The sequence below is a fragment of the Leptodactylus fuscus genome, chromosome 6 (assembly GCF_031893055.1).
Source record: "Leptodactylus fuscus isolate aLepFus1 chromosome 6, aLepFus1.hap2, whole genome shotgun sequence".
NCBI lineage: Eukaryota > Metazoa > Chordata > Amphibia > Anura > Leptodactylidae > Leptodactylus > Leptodactylus fuscus.
This window is the reverse complement of record NC_134270.1, coordinates 23,725,260-23,744,460: the sequence shown is the minus strand read 5'-3', so window position 1 is coordinate 23,744,460 and position 19,201 is coordinate 23,725,260. Positions and strand designations below refer to the sequence as shown.

Sequence of the window (19,201 nt, the reverse complement as noted above, 5' to 3'; positions counted from 1 at the left end):
GGGTGGCTTCTCAGCCAAGGGAATCGGCTCTCTCACAGTCTTGCCTAAGAACACAGCCATGAATAAAGAATGGTACCAGAATGTCCTCCAAGATCAACTTCTCCCAACCGTCCAAGAGCAGTTTGGCGATCAACAATGCCTTTTCCAGCATGATGGAGCACCTTGCCATAAAGCAAAGGTGATAACTAAATGGCTCAGGGAACAAAACATAGAGATTTTGGGTCCATGGCCTGGAAACTCCCCAGATCTTAATCCCATTGAGAACTTGTGGTCAATCATCAAGAGACGGGTGGACAAACAAAAACCTACAAATTCTGACAAAATGCAAGCATTGATTGTGCAAGAATGGACTGCTATCAGTCAGGATTTGGTCCAGAAGTTGATTGAGAGCATGCCAGGGAGAATTGCAGAGGTCCTGAAGAAGAAGGGTCAACACTGCAAATATTGCAACGCTGCATTAACTCATTCTAACTGTCAATATAAGCTTTTATTACTCATAATATGATTGCAATTCTATTTCTGTATGTGATAAAAACATCTGACAAACACACAGAAAAACCAGAGGGCAGCAGATCATGTGAAAATATAAGATGTGTCATTCTCAAAACTTTTGGCCATGACTGTATAATATCATCTAGTGTCTGTGAGAGCTTCCTCCGGTTTCCCCCCACACACACACACACACACACACACACACTCCAAAGACATACTGATAGGGAATATACTGTATATTGTAAGCTCCATATATAGGACTGTACTGACAATATCTCTAAAGCGCTATATCAGTAAAATAAATACTGAGCATGGTAATGTTAGGATAGAGGAGAATGCAGGGGTCACACAACTAGACCTCTTCATGTGTCTTGTGTTATATGACCCCTCCATGCCTGGACTCCACTAGACTAGAATTTCAGCTGTCCTTAAAGGGGTTGTCCCATAACAAGGATCCTATCTATACTGCTAGTTTATGTGAATATAAGACTTTTTCTAAATACATTGCTTCATCACAACTGCTTTGTTTGGCCGCTATCTTCATTTATTCACTTCATTGTTTACAATGGTTTCTATGACCACGGGGCCCTTTCTGAGCTTATCTGCTCAGTTCCCAAGTGATGTATCTGCCTGCTCTCGGGGGGGGGCTGAGTGCTGGGAGCAGCTCTGAGCTGTGTATGTCTTTGCCACAGACAAGCAACAGAGCTCCTCAGATAGAGGAGGGGGGGAGGTGAGAGCTCCGGGATTTCTGAGCTCTTATCTCCCACTTATCACTCAGTTTAATTGAATTTGGCTGATATGGGCTGAGATAGGGAGTCCATTACCTCTGTATGTATTACAAACCGACTCAAATCCAGCTCTGCTACATCAGCCTCTACATCAGCTTCATACTGTGGTTATTCATTTACAACCAATCCCTCATTACTGACTGCAAACATAGCAGAGCAAGTGAAACCCCACCCACCAATGTACTGAGAAAACCAGGAAGTGAAGAGCACAGAGCCTGCAGGTTGGTGAACAAGTGTGATGGGAATACCCCTTTAACTACTATGATTTTTTTAATGGCTAACAAAAATGATGATAGATTGCAAGCTTTTGAGACTACTAGATCTCTTCCATCAGGCAGACCCAGTAGTCTGGAAAGCTTGCAATCTGTCATCATTTTTGTTAGCCATTAAAAAGGAACTGAAGCCTCTCAATCTTTATATTTCATATCCACTGGCTCATACGGTACAAAGATATATTTTTCCTTATACCACCCCTCATGACACTGATAAATTACCCCTCCCCCTCCCTCCATTCCCCTCACACAGGAGACAAGACCTTCTAACAAAGTCACATTTATTACATTTCTTCTAATAAAACCCTTGTTCCCCGGGAGCATCGAGGACCATAGAAAATTCTCCCATTGGGAGAAGCTTAATAGCATGTCCACCATAGTCACTATGGCAATTCAGAGGCCTGCTGCCACATGTAGTTGGGGTCCATGTTCTGTCACCAGTCTTGGTTCAATGAGTGAGCTCCAGGCCTGTGAGATCTACGGACACAATATTAATGAGCATGTAATATCTTATAATACACAAAGTTACATCCCCACTGCTCTACTACACCCCCAGCCATACATCCCCACTGCTCGGCTATACCTCTCAGCTATACATCCCCACTGCTCTACTACACCCCCAGCTATACATCCCACACACACAGCTCTACTACACCTCCCAGCTATACATCCCCCACACACAGCTCTACTACACCTCCCAGCTATACATCCCCCACACACAGCTCTACTACACCTCCCAGCTATACATCCCCCACACACAGCTCAGCTACACCTCCCAGCTATACATCCCCCACACACAGCTCAGCTACACCTCCCAGCTATACATCCCACACACACAGCTCAGCTACACCTCCCAGCTATACATCCCACACGCACAGCTCTACTACACCTCCCAGCTATACATCCCACACACACAGCTCAGCTACACCTCCCAGCTATACATCCCACACGCACAGCTCTACTACACCTCCCAGCTATACATCCCACACACACAGCTCAGCTACACCTCCCAGCTATACATCCCACACGCACAGCTCTACTACACCTCCCAGCTATACATCCCACACACACAGCTCAGCTACACCTCCCAGCTATACATCCCACACACACAGCTCAGCTACACCTCCCAGCTATACATCCCACACGCACAGCTCTACTACACCTCCCAGCTATACATCCCACACACACAGCTCAGCTACACCTCCCAGCTATACATCCCACACACACAGCTCAGCTACACCTCCCAGCTATACATCCCACACGCACAGCTCTACTACACCTCCCAGCTATACATCCCACACGCACAGCTCAGCTACACCTCCCAGCTATACATCCCACACACACAGCTCAGCTACACCTCCCAGCTATACATCCCACACACACAGCTCAGCTACACCTCCCAGCTATACATCCCACACACACAGCTCAGCTACACCTCCCAGCTATACATCCCACACACACAGCTCAGCTACACCTCCCAGCTATACATCCCACACACACAGCTCAGCTACACCTCCCAGCTATACATCCCACACACACAGCTCTGCTACACCTCTCAGCTATACATCCCACACACACAGCTCTACTACACCTCCCTGCCATACATCCCCATTACACCACCCATGCATACACCCCCCCCCCCCTCCATATACTGCTCTAGTACACCTCCCAGACATGGAGCCCCTCCTCCTCTTAGACTAGCGACATCAACCCTATCTTCCACACCTTACACTCCTGGGGTACAGCATATTCCACAATGTCCGTCCCATCTTCTCCCTCATAGATCAGGTCAAACTTCCCGGGCTCCTTCTCTAAGGGAACAAAATTATAAATCAGTGCCAGGAGACAGGATACCCGTCCAGGAAAGTCCAACGCACCCGCTCAGTAGGATATCAACCCACCTGGCCAAGCAAAAGTGCTACAGGGCACATCACACTACCCTACAGGGAAACAGTCAGAGGAAATGGCAACGCACCTACCCCAGGTAGACATCACAAAGGGAAACTGACACAGGGAACAACCTGTACTCACTCTTTGGCTGTGACAGGACTTCCACCTCAACCTGCTGAGTGACCGGATCGTAGCTCAGGATCTGACCCTCCTGTCGGGAGACAATAATACAGGTATATATTATATATACTGTGAGGGACGGAGTCTATACTGTATAAGCAGTCACATATAGTGGACTCTCTTCTGTACCTTGTAGTCAGACACCTCCGGGGTATAATTCTCCGTCAGCTCCAGCAGCTGCAAGAACAGAAGATGGTTATCATCGCCGCCCATTGTACATTACCCACATTTTCCCCGTAACACCCCAGGAACCATCAGCATCCCCCTCTTCTGTTATATTGGGCGATTACCAATATGGCTGACACAGTGACTGCCACTCATCTTTACCAGGAATAAAGAACATGCAATATAAGAGTGAACCCAATGTGTCTTCACATACCGCTAGCTTCACACCTGTGCTGGGGGAACCCAAACAACGGAGAGCCGGACCGCTAAGACAACGGTTAACCACGGACTCCATAGACTATAATGGCGGTTCATCATGTTTCTGACGTTTATATACTGAGGACTTTTCTCTCTGCCGATTATAAGCGGGATCTCCAACAGAGACTCCAGCGCAGATGTATCCCTAGCCTAACACAGCTGATCCCTAGGAAAGCTGGGTGACAACCCCCATGCAGCTGTGACAGTCGTTACCACCAAACTTTCCCAGAAACAGATATATCCATGCTGATAGGATTTCTGGCAGTGTGGGAGTCACCCGTACCCCCAGACTCAGGGGTCACAGCTTACTTTAAACGCTATGATTTTCCCAGGCTGTGGCGGCGCAGCAAGGAGTGGGAGAGCGCTGTAGTCTTTTTTCGGAAGTTCTGGAGGATTCTTGGAAAAAAAAAGAAAAAGATCAAAATGATCATAAATCACCCACATACCGGGGGCCATAATAGATGACCAACCTGGGCCCTAAAGTGTATATTACGTAATTGGAATGTACCATTACATTGGGAGGGAGGGGATATGTTACAATGATAGGTACCATTACATAATGGGGGATTTATATATAACCAGTGATATTACAGGAGGCTCCTCAGGAGTGGGGGAGGGGGTAATATATAACCAGTGATCACTCATGGGGTGTACCATTATATAGTGAAGAGCGATAAACAGCATAACTAGTAAAGATACAGAGGGATGTACCACTATAGAGAAGGTGGATCTTGCTACAGATGATAGACAGGTTGTCCTGGGTTCCAGTGTGGGCTGCAGACGACCCAATTATACTGAGCCCCCCAGATCACTACCGATGCATGTGGCAGTGGGCAGGTCCTCACCTGGATCAGCACAGATACGTTGCTCACGTCTTCATTCAGATGCTGCTCTTTTAAGGTTTCAGGGCTGTAGTTATAGAAGAAGTTATTTTGGAGCTGCGCCTCTCCCTGGCCTCGGAATCCCCTCCCCCTCCATGGAAGGTTTGGTATGCCCCGTCCTCTGCTAACACCCCGCCCTGCAGACTTCAGTGGAGATCTGTGCTGAGCGCCCCCTCTGGCCACACGTCCATTATACACAGGAGGGGAGAGGCCGGCCGTTAGCGGTTTCTTTATGATGAGAGTATCTGGGCTGGAGGAGCCGTCCCGCTGCTGCATCCTCGTGGGAGGTCCGGGCTCCTCCCTCCTGCTCCTCTCTGTATCCTCCTGGTCAGAGCTGGATGATGATGATGTCTCCTTCCTGGAGGAGCTGAGCGGGGGAGGAGCCTCCTTCTGGAGTTGAGGCTTCTTGGTCCCCGGGTCCTTGGAGATCTTATTGTTTTTGGGACTTTGTTCTGAAGCTTTTGCTGACTGCTCAGAGACACGCTGCGGGTCCCTCAACTTCCCCTTCTTAGGCCGCTCCTTAACCTCATCCATTGGGGTCACCCCCTTCTTCTTTGACCTCTTGCTGACCTCGTCTTCCTTCAGGGTCACCCTCCTCCTGGGCTGCTCACTGGCCTCCTCCTCTGAAGTCACCTCCTTCTTCTTCTCCTTTTTCTTCTTCTTCTTGGGTCGCTGGCTGACCTCATGTTCCTCACTCTCTGGGGTCACATCTTTCTTCTTCCTCTTGGGCCCTTCATTGACCACCTCTTCCTCCAGGGGCCGATTCCTCTTGTCCCGTTTCTTCTTGCTCTTCTCAGTGGCCTCTGTGTGGACCTCCTTGATGTTGTTCCTGAAATCTCCACAGTCCTCCTCTGCCACCTTCTTCCTGGGCCCCCAGGGTGGACTGTCATGCGGACCACCACTCTCTTCCCATTTCACACTGTAAAGAGAAGAAGCTACAGATCAGTGCCTGCCTGTAGGGGGCCCGCCAGAGGTCAAGATCAGCCCATGGGGCCCCGCCAGAGGTCAAGATCAGCCCATGGGGGCCCGCCTAGAGGTCAAGATCAGCCCATGGGGGCCCCGCCAGAGGTCAAGATCAGCCCATGGGGGCCCCGCCAGAGGTCAAGATCAGCCCATGGGGGCCCTGCCAGAGGTCAAGATCAGCCCATGGGGGCCCTGCCAGAGGTCAAGATCAGCCCATGGGGCCCCGCCAGAGGTCAAGATCAGCCCATGGGGGCCCCGCCAGAGGTCAAGATCAGCCCATGGGGGCCCCGCCAGAGGTCAAGATCAGCCCATGGGGGCCCTGCCAGAGGTCAAGATCAGCCCATGGGGGCCCTGCCAGAGGTCAAGATCAGCCCATGGGGCCCCGCCAGAGGTCAAGATCAGCCCATGGGGGCCCGCCCAGACATCACGCACACTAGCATAGTAGTATACCATCATTAGACTAGGCGGTATACCGGCTGCTCCATATTTCTGTGGCCCCCACTGGATCTGTATAATCTACAGCTGTGTGCATGGGGCCCCAGAAATGAATGGGTCAGTATTACAAACCGCAAACAACCAGGGGCATGAGGCAATATGGAAGCCATCCACAGGATCATGCCATAACGTGCACTCACGTGTAACTACAGCGCCCCCTGATGGCGTGCCGCGTACCTGATGGCATCGTTGTCGCGGATGAGGCGCACGCTCTCCCCAGGGGGCAGCAGACATCCGTCCAGGTAGAGGGAGAGCGCCCCCCGGCGGCTGTAGTAGAAGCGCTCCTGGATGATGGCGCTGACGTCAGTGACGGCCCGGCACAGCCCGGTGTCCAGCATGAACCACAGCTGGCGGCTCTGCGGGACGACGGGCGGCGGATAGTCAAACATGAGCTTCACCCGGATCTCCCCACCACTGCCCGGCGCCGCCGCCATCTTCCCGCGCACTCTACTGATGTCACTAAGCGGCGCTGTTGCCGGGTGACCCTGGTCAGGTGATGGCAGAGCAGTCACGTGACCCAGGGAGGAAAACTCCGAGCTCGTGATTGATCATCACATGACCCGAGGAGCCCGACATGACTGCAACGGGGACCCTGATAGGAATTGTTACTGCTGCCCTCATAGCCCTCTCCTGGGGTGAGTACTGAGACCCCCCCCCCCCCCCATCCCTAAATACCAGCCCACTGCCAGGGGTGAGTACTGAGACCCCCCTAATTACCAGCCCACTGCCAGGGGTGAGTACTGAGACCCCCCCTAATTACCAGCCCACTGCCAGGGGTGAGTACTGAGACCCCCCTAATTACCAGCCCACTGCCAGGGGTGGGTACTGAGACCTCCAAACTCTGCTCACCCCTAAGTGCCAAGACTCCCTGACCCCTCTGTCCCCTGTCCTGGGTGAGTACTGAGACCCCCCCTAATTAACAGCCCATTGCCACGGGTGAGTACTGAGACCCCCCTAATTACCAGTCCACTGCCAGGGGTGAGTACTGAGACCCCCCTAATTACCAGTCCACTGCCAGGGGTGGGTACTGAGACCCCCCTAATTACCAGTCCACTGCCAGGGGTGGGTACTGAGACCTCCAAACTCTGCTCACCCCCTGTCCTAAGTGCCAAGACTCCCTGACCCCTCTGTCCCCTGTCCTGGGTGAGTACTGAGACCCCCCTAATTACCAGCCCATTGCCACGGGTGAGTACTGAGACCCCCCTAATTACCAGCCCACTGCCAGGGGTGAGTACTGAGACCCCCCTAATTACCAGCCCACTGCCAGGGGTGAGTACTGAGACCCCCCTAATTACCAGCCCACTGCCAGGGGTGAGTACTGGAACCCCTGAATACCAAACCTCCACCTGGGTTGAGTATGGAAACCCCTAATTACCAGCCCAAAGCTGGAGGTGAGTACTGAGACCCCCTCCTCCCTGAGTAATTGTCTCCTGCCTGGGGTGTGCACAGATACCCCCTGACTGCCTGCCCAGTAGATGCCCCTTGTCTTCACCTGCTTGGGGTGAGTACAGATGCCCCTTTACACTACATAGCAGGGGTACCCAATACGTCGATCACGATCTACCGGTCGATCGCGTAACATAAAAAAAAATAGATGTCAGCCTATGTCCGCCAGGTCCGCCCAGGTGATGTTCTGTGGCAGCCAGAAGCGTTCATTCCAGAAACAGGCCAAGAGCGCAGACCTCTTCCCTCTGCTCCACATGGGACAGAAGCAGCAGCTCCGGGGGATGACGCGCTCCCCAGTCTGACACGGAAACTAGGCGGGGCTGACAATGCTGCGGCCCAGGCCCCACCCACACAGCAGTGGGTCGTAGATCATTTTGTCTTTGTCATTTTATCAGTAGCTCGCATGCTGAAAAAGTGTGAGCACCCCTGCTATATAGGGTATGTGATGTTCTTATAAGTATGTTCTGTTCTGCTTACTTATTCTGCTTTGTCTGCCTAGTAACAGTGAGGTAGTAATGGAGCAGGAGCTGAGTGGAGGGGGAGAAGTTGTTAGACAGGGAGCCATGATGGAGCATGGAATAAACAATGCTGATCTATAAAAGTAACTATCGCATGGTGGACTTATTCCAGAAGACCTGCATCCTCACTACAACACTGCAGCGTACAGAGGCATAGCTAGGACTTCCATCAAGATTCACTGTGTGAATATATATAATATAAATAGGTAGGACATAGATACAGCTGATAGAGTAGATAGATATGACCTAGATAGGAGGCAGAAGATAGATAAATAGATATGGATGTGAGATAGATAGATAGATAGATAGGAGATAGATAGATAGATAGATAGATAGATAGATAGATAGATAGATAGCTATGAGCCCAGACTTACTAATAGTTAGCCCAGTGGTCGGACAATACACCAGATGTGTCTCAGTGTCTGATTCTGGTTGATACATCTGATATATCCCTACGCTGTTTAGACTATGTTTATAGCACGTTTTTGTTGCGTTACTTTGAGCCAGGAGAGTGAAGATAGCGACTATACCTCCCGGAGTACAGATACCCCCATATACTGGTCAAATGGCATGGTCCTTATGTCACTGTGTCCTGTTTTAGGTCGGGCGGTAGAGGTGAGTGACTCCAAGCAAGACTGGGACTATGTGACGGTCAGGAAGGATGCCCACATGTTCTGGTGGCTTTACTATGCTGATCACCCCACCAAGAACTACACTGAGGTGCCACTGATCATGTGGCTGCAGGTTGGTACACCTTCATTACCTGACCTTTCACCCCTGACATCATGCTTCACCCAGTATACTTCATCCCCTACCAGCTGACATAACACTCTACCCACTGTCCCCCACTCTCTGAACTCCCAACACCAGGCTCCACCCACTAGCCTTTCACCCCTTACATCATATTCCACCCACTGTCCTCATCCCATGATATTTCACCCCTGATATTCTCCACCCACTGTCCTCCAGCCCTGACCTCTTCTCCCCCCCCCCCGACATCATGCTGCACCCACTGTCCTCCAACCCTGACCTCTCACCCCCTGACATTATGCTGCATCCACTGTCCTCCAACCCTGACCTCTCACCCCCTGACATCATGTTGCACCCACTGTCCTCCAGCCATGACCTTACCTGTGACATCATGTTCCACCCACTGGCCTCAAGCTCTGACACTCCTCTCTACCCCACTGCCTTGCCACCCACAGTCCTGCTTCTCGGTATTGACACCCATGAAGATTAAGTAAATGATGTGGAATATCTTCTGAAAAAAAAGAATCAAGTGAAACAGCTTTTTTGTTTCGAGCACTTGTGTTAAATACTAAAAAATCAAACAATAGACAACAATTTAAAACAAAAAAACAATGGGAGTGAAAAATAAAAAAAACCTAAACCTTCATATGATCCTGGGAAAGCTTGGATTGACCCTGGTAAATGAGAATCACTTCTGATAAATTGTCAGTGCTCATGTGACATGAATTAGCCAATGAACGATGACTTAAGTGTTTAAAGCCTGTTCCTTAGTCACAATGGTGAAGACAAAGGAAGTGTCTAAGGACATCAGGACTGCTATTATTAGCAAACACAAGACTTCTAAAGAGTATCGGGCCATCTCCAAAGATCTTGGTATTCCAGTTTCAACAGTGCGCAATGTTATTAAGAAGTTTGCCAAGCATGGAACCGTCAAGAACCTCCTTTGATGGTGGAAACAGGAACATTGATGAGAGATGTCTTCAAAGGTTGGTGTGAATGGTGGAAAAAACATCAGGTCAAACATCCAAAGACCTGAAGACCAACGTGGAACAGTCTGTCACTGCCCAGTGTAAGAAAGATCGTGGGTCCTCCAGCAAGACCATGACCCGAAATACACATCCAAAATACCCAGGAATGGTGGAGAAATAAAAAATGGACCATCAATGAGTCCTGACCTCAATCCCATTGAACATCTTTGTGGTGCGCTTAAATAGGGAACCCTGAAAACATTCAAGAGCTTGAAAAGGAAGAGAAAATACCAGATAAGAAGTGCAGGAAACTTCTAGATGGCTACAAGAAACTGATGGAGCCTGTCAGCAATGCCAAAGGGGGCGCAACCAAGTATTAATTAGGGGGGTGCAACCAAGTATTAATTAGGAGGGCGCAATCATGTATTAATTAGGGGGGTGCAATCAAGTATTAATTAGGAGGGCACAACCAAGTATTAATTAGGGGGGGTGCAACCAAGTATTAATTAGGGGTGCCTTTATTGCTGCACATGCTGTGTATTCTGTTTCTTCTTTGAAATGACCACCTGTAAGTTGACCAACCATATTTTCTTCTTGTATGACTTTGGACCAGTAATTATATTCACCGGAGGACGGGACTTTGGTTCATTTGCGTTATTTTGTGAAGATGTTGTACAGTCTATGAGAGCCACTAATGGTGTAGAGCAACCAAATTACCAGTATAATAATCCTCATTTTCCTCTTCTTTCCCCCTTTCATCTTTTCCACCTTTGTCTTTCCTTACTCCCCTCTTCTTTCTTCCTCCTTTCATCCCTACTTTCCTTCATTCCTCTATTTCTTTCCTTCCCTTTTTCTTCCTCCCCCTTCCTCTCTCCTGCTTTTTTTTTTTTTTCCCTTACATCTCCCTTTTTCTTCCTTCCTTCCTTCCTTCCTTCCTTCCTTCCTTCCTTCCTTCCTTCCTTCCTTCCTTCCTTCCTTCCTTCCTTCCTTCCTTCCTTCCTTCCTTCCTTCCTTCCTTCCTTCCTTCCTTTTTCTCTCCCTCCTGTTTGATATCTCCACCTTTTCCTCCTCTTTCATTCCATCTCCCCTTTCCTTCCTTCTCTCCACATTTCCTTTTATTCTTCTGCTCTTTCCTTCCATCTTTCTTTCCTTTGTTCTTCTTCCTTCCTTCCTTCCTTCCTTCCTTCCTTCCTTCTCTTCCGCTTTCTTAGGGGGGTCCTGGAGCCTCCGGCTGTGGATTTGGAAACTTTGAAGAGATTGGTCCCCGGGACACGAAGCTCATTCCCAGGAAGAGCAGCTGGGTGCGTATAGCATTAATGTGTTCTTTAGGTGGCGCTCTGATGTCGGTGACTGTTAGTGTCAGCAGAGGTGTCACATCCAGATCTGCCTGCACAATTCTCCTGGTACACCTAGTGTTATACTCCAGTCACATCCAGAGCTGCTACTGCTACTCCTTTGGATATGACTGGAGTTTTGGTCACATTGCTCCCCTGCTCTTATCTGGTAGACTCAGTTGGCCAGCCTCCTATTTGTGGACAATCCTGTGGGAACCGGATACAGTTACACCACCAACAGCGAGGCATTCGCCAAGGATGTAGACACAGTGGCCAGTGATATGCTGGTTCTTCTGAACGTTTTCTTCAACGCCAAACCAGAATTCCAGGTGAGTGTCCACGTACGCTGCACATACTGCACCGCACTGTCAGTGTAGACCGCAGCTGCTGACGTTCTTCTTTCCACAGAAAATCCCATTCTACATCTTCTCAGAGTCTTATGGAGGCAAAATGGCGGCTGCTATAGCACTGGCACTACACAAGGTAAGAAGTATATGATGATGTCATTGCCCCTACTCCTCCTGTGTCTGCTGTCATTGTCCCTCCTTCTTCTGGATATGATGATGTCATTGTCTCTACTCCCTCTGCTCCTGTATCTGATGATGTCATTGTCTCTACTCCCTCTGCTCCTGTATCTGATGATGTCATTGTCTCTACTCCCTCTGCTCCTGTATCTGATGATGTCATTGTCTCTCCTCCCTCTCCTCCTGTATCTGATGAGGTCATTGTCTCTACTTCCTCTCCTCCTGTATCTGATGATGTCATTGTCTCTACTTCTCATCCTTGTGTATCTGATGATGTCATTGTCTCTACTCCCTCTCCTCCTGTATCTGATGATGTCATTGTCTCTCCTCCCTCTCCTCCTGTATCTGATGATGTCATTGTCTCTCCTCCCTCTCCTCCTGTATCTGATGAGGTCATTGTCTCTACTTCCTCTCCTCCTGTATCTGATGATGTCATTGTCTCTACTTCTCATCCTTGTGTATCTGATGATGTCATTGTCTCTACTCCCTCTGCTCCTGTATCTGATGATGTCATTGTCTCTCCTCCCTCTCCTCCTGTATCTGATGATGTCATTGTCTCTCCTCCCTCTCCTCCTGTATCTGATGAGGTCATTGTCTCTACTTCTCATCCTTGTGTATCAGATGATGTCATTGTCTCTACTCCCTCTCCTCCTTTATCTGATGATGTCATTGTCCCTCCTCCTTCTCCTCCTGTCTCTGATGATGTCATTGTCTCTACTTCCTCTCTTCCTGTATCTCATGAAGTCATTGTCCCTCCTCCTCCTTCTTCTCCTGGATCTGATGGTGGTCTTTGTCTCTCCACCTGTAGGCCATCACGGCGGGAAGTATTAAGTGCACCCTTGGAGGAGTGGCTCTGGGTGACTCGTGGATTTCTCCCATCGGTGGGTAATTGGAGAACACATAGTGCGTGTGTAAAGGAGCCTTTTGCTCTCCAGTGTATGGGTGCTGAGGGGATGGTTGGGGCTCATCTAAGTCAGTACCATGCAGGAGACAATAGTGATCTCTGTTTTCTTTTACAGACTCCGTTCTGTCCTGGGGACCGTACCTGTACAGCATTGTAAGTAGATCTATATTGTAACATGGCTCCAATCACCCTCGTCATATGGGGTCCATGTCATCTATTCTAGTGCTGTGGTTACTAGTCATGCATTATCTCTAATGTTCTCTAGTCTCTTCTGGATGAAAGTGGGTTAAAGGAGGTCCAGGCAGTGGCCGACGCTGTCCAGGATGCCCTCAGTAAAGGACAGTTCACACTAGCCACCGAATTGTGGTCCCAGACTGAGGACGTGATTGAGAAGGTGAGTCAGAGGCAGTACTGAGTAGGTCCACTAGGGGACGGGGCTGTGACAACCTCTCAGATGTGATCCATAGGCTGGTTGTCAATAATAATGGATGAATTGTGGTGGTGGATGTCGTGTCTGATCACAATGTTATTATATTGCTATATATATATGTGATATCGGTAACAGGGGGCGGGATTGTGACAACCTCTCAGACATGATATACAGACTGGTTGTCAGTAGTAATAGATGAATAGCTGTAATGTAGTATAAGGGGGGCAGGGCTTTGGCAACATTTCAGAGCTATAGGCTGGTAGTCAGTTACTGTAGTATATAAGGTGTACGAATCTCTTGTGTATATTTGGTGTCACAGTAGTCTCAGCTCCTCCCTTTTTGTCGGCTCCTCCTCTGGAGGTGTGGCAGTATGGGGGGGGGAGTTCCGTATTTTCTGTCCTTGCTGTGATTATAACCACAGAAAATATTTTCCTCTGATGTCAGAACACAGATGGTGTGAACTTCTACAATATCCTGACCAAGGAGTCACTGATGACCAGAGATGCTGCGAAAAATGTGGCAAAATTCAAGAGTCCTTATATCGGTGAGACCACATGGCTGGGGGGAGGTGTCACCCACCCTGTGAACAGTCTGTTAGGGGCACACATTTGACAGGGGGAGGAGGAATGATCCCCATGCCCCTGTTTCCTCTGTTTGTCTCCTCTGTGATTATGGTATTCTGTTCTTGCACCAGAAATCTCGGGATGTTCTAGACCCTTCCAGATATTTGGGCTGTAAGGTTTGTAACCTGACGTTTCTCACTCTGCTGTACACAGGGCGATTGTTCCTGCGTCACGTTCAACCCCTGCACAATGATATTCTAGATGAGCTTATGAATGGACCAATCAGAGCCAAGCTGAAGATCATCCCGGACTCTGTGCGCTGGGGAGGTAAGTGTCTGCCTGTAGGGAGCGCTAGGAGAGCCATCGGCCAGGCTACTCTTCTTCTCTCCTCCAGGTCAGGCAGGACAAGTCTTTACCAACATGGCTGGTGACTTCATGAAGCCTGTGGTAGACGTGGTGGATGCCTTGCTGTCTGCTGGGATCAACGTCACGGTGTATAATGGCCAGCTGGACCTCATCGTGGACACAGTGGGTGAGTGACCAGCACTATGGCCATTACACATCAGTGTCCGATGTTTGCTGTACCTCATGCCTCTTTTTTAGGGCAAGAGACTTGGGTGAAACAATTACAATGGAAGAAACTTGATGAGTTCAGGAACCTGCGCTGGAAGCCTCTGCGTCTAGATGAGGAGGAGACGGCGGCCTTCTACAAGATTTGGGAGAATTTCAGCTTCTACTGGATCCTGAAGGCAGGACACATGGTGAGTGCAGGCGCTGCCGAGATCGCTGGTTATGTGGTGCTACTGCCACATCTGTAACATCCTTTATATCATCCTCTATAGTGTGTGAGCAGCAGAAGCAATATCCTCCTCTATAGACAAGAGTTACAGTGTTGGACCTACAGAAACGGCGTACTCCTTCGTATACAGTAGTTACAGTGTGTGACCAGCAGGGACAGCATCTTCCTCTATAGAGAGCAGTAACAGTATGTGACCAGCAGGGGCAGTGTCCTCCTGTAAGCACAGCAGTTAAAGGGCATGTCCAACAGGGAGGGACAGTGTCCTCCTCCCTAGTCTGCAGTTATACTGTGTGATCAGCAAGGGCAGTTTCCTTCTTTACAGTGTGAGGCCAGCAGCAGTTACCATGTGTGACCAGTAGGGTCACCATCCTTCTCTCTAAACCTCAGTTATAGTATGTGATCAGCAAAAGCAGTGCTCTCCTCTAAAGACAGGAACTAAAGTATGCGACCAGCAGAGACAGTGTCCTCCTCCTCTATAGATAACAGTTACATCATGTGACCAGTGGGGAGAGGCAGCATACTCCACCATAGACAATAGTTACAGTGTGTGACCAGCAGAGATAGCGTCCTCTTCTATACATAAGAGTTGCAGTGTGTGACCAGCAGGGGCAGAGTCTTCCTCTGTACACACTTGTTACATTGTATGACCAGCAGGGGCAGTGTCCTCCTCCCTAGTTTGCAATTCTGTTGTGTATCAAGCAGGAGCAACATTCTCCTCTATAGACATTAGTTACAACATATGACCAGCAGGGGGCTTTGTTCTCATCCTTCAGGTTCCAGCTGATCAGCCATTGACCTCGCTGCAGATGTTGAAAATGATCATGAAGCAGACGTGATTACAGGTAGTCACCAACTCCTTCCACCATCGGGCTCCAGGACGCTTTGCTGTGGATCATCATGTAGATAGCCACTGGTTGGCGCTACAGCCGCAAATGTATCACATGATGTGGTGATGCATGGACAGATTTTATGTGAAATTGGAAATAAAGGTATAATTTACATAAATGTTCTGTATCTGGCTGATAAGGGGCAAAATGTCTGGGCGCCGCCTGGTGTGTGTAGTCTCATAGTGCAGTCACTATTCTGCTGTACTCTAAATACAGCCAGAGTGAAAAATCCTGGGTGTATTTCTTCTCTCTCTCTGCTCCCTTCTTCTCACTCTCGCTCGCGCTCTCCTCCCTTCTTCTGCCTCAAAAGAGAGAAGAACAGGGCACCGAGCCGTTCCTGGTGTAATACTTTCAGTATATGAAAGGACAAGCATGGACAACAGGTGACTGCTCACCTGATCAGGTTGTGTGAGACACAACAACCAATGGAAGTAACAATCAATAAGGTGAAGAAGGGCAGCGGTACAGGGACGTCCGAACAGATAGAAGAAATGGACCAGCCTCCATGGAGATAGGCAAAAACCAGCACTCACCCAATTGGACAGGTACAAAAGGCAATTTTATTGAGCGCGACGCGTTCCGGGCCTCACAGCCCTTTCTCAAGTGCAAGACTATCTTTAAAAAACATATATATTCAAAGAATAAAACCGTGTTTACAGAAACAATAAAAAGTATACATATATCAAAGCAGGTATAGAATGGAAACTGAGCATTTATTTGTAAGATAGTGTATCAATAGCCCGATAGATTAAATTAATAGCCCGATAGATTAATGAATTGATAAAATTATTATTCCACAAAATATAAGCAGGTTCGACTTTATGAATGAAATTGATGAGCAACCCAAAGTTGTAATCATAAATGTTAATTTCCAATTTATACTTTTAGTTTATAAAAAGAACAATGAGCCCATAAATTATTGGACAAATAAATTCATAAAATCTTTTTATAGACTAAAAGTATAAATTGGAAATTAACATTTATCATTACAACTTTGGGTTGCTCATCAATTTCATTATATGCTCCGTTTACATTCTATACATGCTTTGGTATATGTATATTTTTTTATTGTTTCTGTAAACATGGTTTTATTGTTTGAATATATATGTTTTTTAAAGATTGTCTTGCACTTGAGAAAGGGCTGTGAAGCCTGAAACGCGTCGTGCTCAATAAAATTGCCTTTTCTACCTGTGCAATTGGGTAAGCGCTGGTTTTTGCCTATCTCCTTGGAGACTGGTCCATTTCTTCTATCCCTTCTTCTGCTTCCCTCTCTCTCTCTGCTCCCTCCTTCTCCCTCCCTCCTTCTCTCTCTCTCTCTCTCTCTCTCTCTCTGCTCCCTTCTTATGCCTGTCTTCTCCCTCCCTCCTTCTCTCTCTCTCTCTGCTCCCTTCTTCTGCCTGTCTTCTCCCTCCCTCCTTCTCTCTCTCTCTCTCTCCCCTCCCTCCTTCTCTCTCTCCGCGGCCCCCTCCTCTGTCATTGTATTATTGAGGGGATGGAGATGGCGGCAGCAGCTGGCAGCCTCTGCTCTCTGTAGTCTCCCTGATGGACAGCATCCAGCCGGAGGCGCAGGGTCATGTCCAGCAGTTGCTCCACAAGCTGCGTGAGGTCTTTGATGTCTGTGATGAGGATGCTGATGGCTTCATCAGGGTGGAGGATTTTGTGGATCTGGGGCAGCAGTTTGCTCAAGGAGATGAGGTGAGAAAATAATTAATGGATAGAATATATGTCGCCCCCCCCCCCCTTGTCTTATCATCATATGTAATTAACCCTTACATCCCGCATCCCTCGCACCATATCACTCCCCCCCCCCCCCCCCGGCATCCTCGCCTGTCACTGACGGTGAACAGCTCAGAAATGGTCCATGGACTGATCTACGTCATGTTCAGCTGTAACAGAACTACAAGGCTCAGCAATGATTGGGGATTGTAGTTACATCTATTGTCCTACAGGTTGATTTATTACTGAAGAAGGCTGAGGTGGGGGAGGGGTGGATATTAATAGAAACATGTACCCACCCCCTCCCTATATCTATATATACACTGATCATCCATAATATTAAAACCACCTACGTAATATTGGGTAGGTCCCTCTTGTGCCGCCATTGTCTCTTTGTCATGTCACTACACACAGCAAATTGTAGCTTTTGTATATAGGTGGGGTAGTCACAGGACCGTCATAGCATCCATGCTGACCCCTGTCCACTGCTGACTATAATATACAGTGTCCGTACACACAGGACATCACAGCTTGTGTATATGGGGTAGTCACAGGACCGTCATAATGTCCATGCTGACCCCTGTCCACTGCTGACTAATAGATAGTGTCGGTACACACACGGCATCACAGCTTGTGTATATGGGGTAGTCACAGGACCGTCATAACGTCCATACTGACCCCTGTACCCTGCTGACTATAATATACGGTGTCTGTACACACAGGACATCACTTGTGTATATGGGGTAGTCACAGACCTGTCAAGTGTCCATACTGACCCCTGTACCCTTCTGACTATGATATACAGTGTCCGTACACACAGGACATCACAGCTTGTGTATATAGGTGATGGTGTCATAGACTGGTCAAAGCGTCCATACTGACCCCTGTACACTGCTGACTATAATATACGGTGTCCGTACACACAGGACATCACAGCTTGTGTATATGAGGTAGTCACAGGACCGTCATAGCGTCCATACTGACCCCTGTACCCTGCTGACTATGATATAAGGTGTCCGTACACACAGGACATCACAGATTGTGTATATAGGTGGTGTTGTCATAGACTGGTCAAAGCGTCCATACTGACCCCTGTCCAACACCAGAATCATCTCCACTTGGCAAATGAATATCAAAAATGCAGCAATGGAAGAAATAGGGGGAATGTCACATACATTTCATTCCTATATGTGGCTGTCTCTAAGTGGAGGTCACATATACAGTATCTTATTCCTGTACATGGCTATCTGCAATTGGAGGTTACATAGAGTGATGGTCAAACTTCACAAGATTTGTCTCCTGAATATCTGTGAGGTTCACCTGAAGGTTTCTGAATGGGAAATGCTACTATTGTTCTTTGGGGTCTCTTCAGTCTCCATAGTGGAGTAGTTGGAGGCCCAGGGAAGGTGCCGAAAAATAAAAAACAGCTCATCCTCAACGTTTCTCACCTCTCCATTGCTGGGCTGTGGTGGTCAGTGGTCTTTCCTGGATGTTTTATTGCCTCCTCTGTGATGTGAGCGGCCCTGGCCTTGGTGAAGTCTTTGATTGGGCCCCAGGGGTCACATGGAGGGGTGCGTTGACATCATGACACTTTAAAGAAATTATCATGACGTCTCTGGAAGACAATGGGGACACCCGAGAAAGAAAACTGGACATCACAGCAGAGCTCAGGAGCGCCTCTACTAGGCCTCAGATTATATACCCCAAAATAGCTCTCTCATCCCTAGTCACATATATACCATTCCTGTACGTGGCTGACTACAAGCCGAGGTCACCAACACTCAACATCGAAATTGCAACACCAAGAAGGAAAAGTCTTGAATTCTGGAAATCCCAAGATGGACAGATATGGTAATGACAGAAATGATAGAAATGCGACAAAATATTCAAAACATCTCAATGTACCGACTATGAGAACCAGACGCAGAAATTCCCGGACCTGCACGCCTTGGCTTGTTAGCTCTGAGGTTATTAATGG

The 19,201-nt window shown here is 48.4% G+C and overlaps 3 protein-coding genes across 3 annotated transcripts in view; 2 read left to right on the top strand and 1 right to left on the bottom strand.

Annotated features, from left to right (window-relative positions):
- Positions 1-1,832: 1,832 nt before the first annotated feature.
- COIL (coilin) lies at positions 1,833-6,820 on the bottom strand. Its single transcript, XM_075278432.1, has 7 exons — positions 6,562-6,820; positions 4,891-5,845; positions 4,355-4,441; positions 3,752-3,799; positions 3,584-3,653; positions 3,278-3,363; positions 1,833-2,029 (listed from the first exon to the last, which is right to left on the bottom strand). The coding sequence occupies exons 1-7, from the start codon at positions 6,816-6,818 to the stop codon at positions 1,946-1,948; spliced, it is 1,587 nt and encodes a 528-aa protein (XP_075134533.1). The 5' UTR covers positions 6,819-6,820; the 3' UTR covers positions 1,833-1,945.
- A 92-nt stretch (positions 6,821-6,912) lies between these two features.
- Positions 6,913-15,625, top strand: SCPEP1 (serine carboxypeptidase 1). Its single transcript, XM_075279549.1, has 13 exons — positions 6,913-7,019; positions 8,950-9,092; positions 11,278-11,367; positions 11,574-11,729; positions 11,809-11,883; positions 12,733-12,805; positions 12,944-12,981; positions 13,094-13,222; positions 13,703-13,802; positions 14,035-14,148; positions 14,216-14,353; positions 14,425-14,582; positions 15,394-15,625. The coding sequence occupies exons 1-13, from the start codon at positions 6,959-6,961 to the stop codon at positions 15,454-15,456; spliced, it is 1,338 nt and encodes a 445-aa protein (XP_075135650.1). The 5' UTR covers positions 6,913-6,958; the 3' UTR covers positions 15,457-15,625.
- A 1,318-nt stretch (positions 15,626-16,943) lies between these two features.
- The window catches only part of RAB11FIP4 (RAB11 family interacting protein 4), a 28,266-nt gene continuing 26,008 nt past the window's right edge, over positions 16,944-19,201 (top strand). The window contains exon 1 of the mRNA XM_075279576.1: positions 16,944-17,202. Within this exon, the coding sequence (XP_075135677.1) occupies positions 17,050-17,202 (153 nt within the window). The 5' untranslated portion in view covers positions 16,944-17,049. The remainder of the gene's footprint in view (positions 17,203-19,201) is intronic.

Excerpts from the sequence above, each read along its gene's own strand:
- COIL (XM_075278432.1), bottom strand. The coding sequence starts at position 6,818 with ATGGCGGCGGCGCCGGGCAGTGGTGGGGAGATCCGGGTGAAGCTCATG. Across the intron at positions 3,654-3,751 it reads CGGAGGTGTCTGACTACAAG|GAGGGTCAGATCCTGAGCTA; the intron begins GTACAGAAGAGA and ends GTCTCCCGACAG. Across the intron at positions 2,030-3,277 it reads CTGTACCCCAGGAGTGTAAG|ATCTCACAGGCCTGGAGCTC; the intron begins GTGTGGAAGATA and ends TTGTGTCCGTAG.
- SCPEP1 (XM_075279549.1), top strand. The coding sequence starts at position 6,959 with ATGACTGCAACGGGGACCCTGATAGGAATTGTTACTGCTGCCCTCATA. Across the intron at positions 11,368-11,573 it reads TTCCCAGGAAGAGCAGCTGG|ACTCAGTTGGCCAGCCTCCT; the intron begins GTGCGTATAGCA and ends CTTATCTGGTAG. Across the intron at positions 14,583-15,393 it reads TCCTGAAGGCAGGACACATG|GTTCCAGCTGATCAGCCATT; the intron begins GTGAGTGCAGGC and ends CTCATCCTTCAG.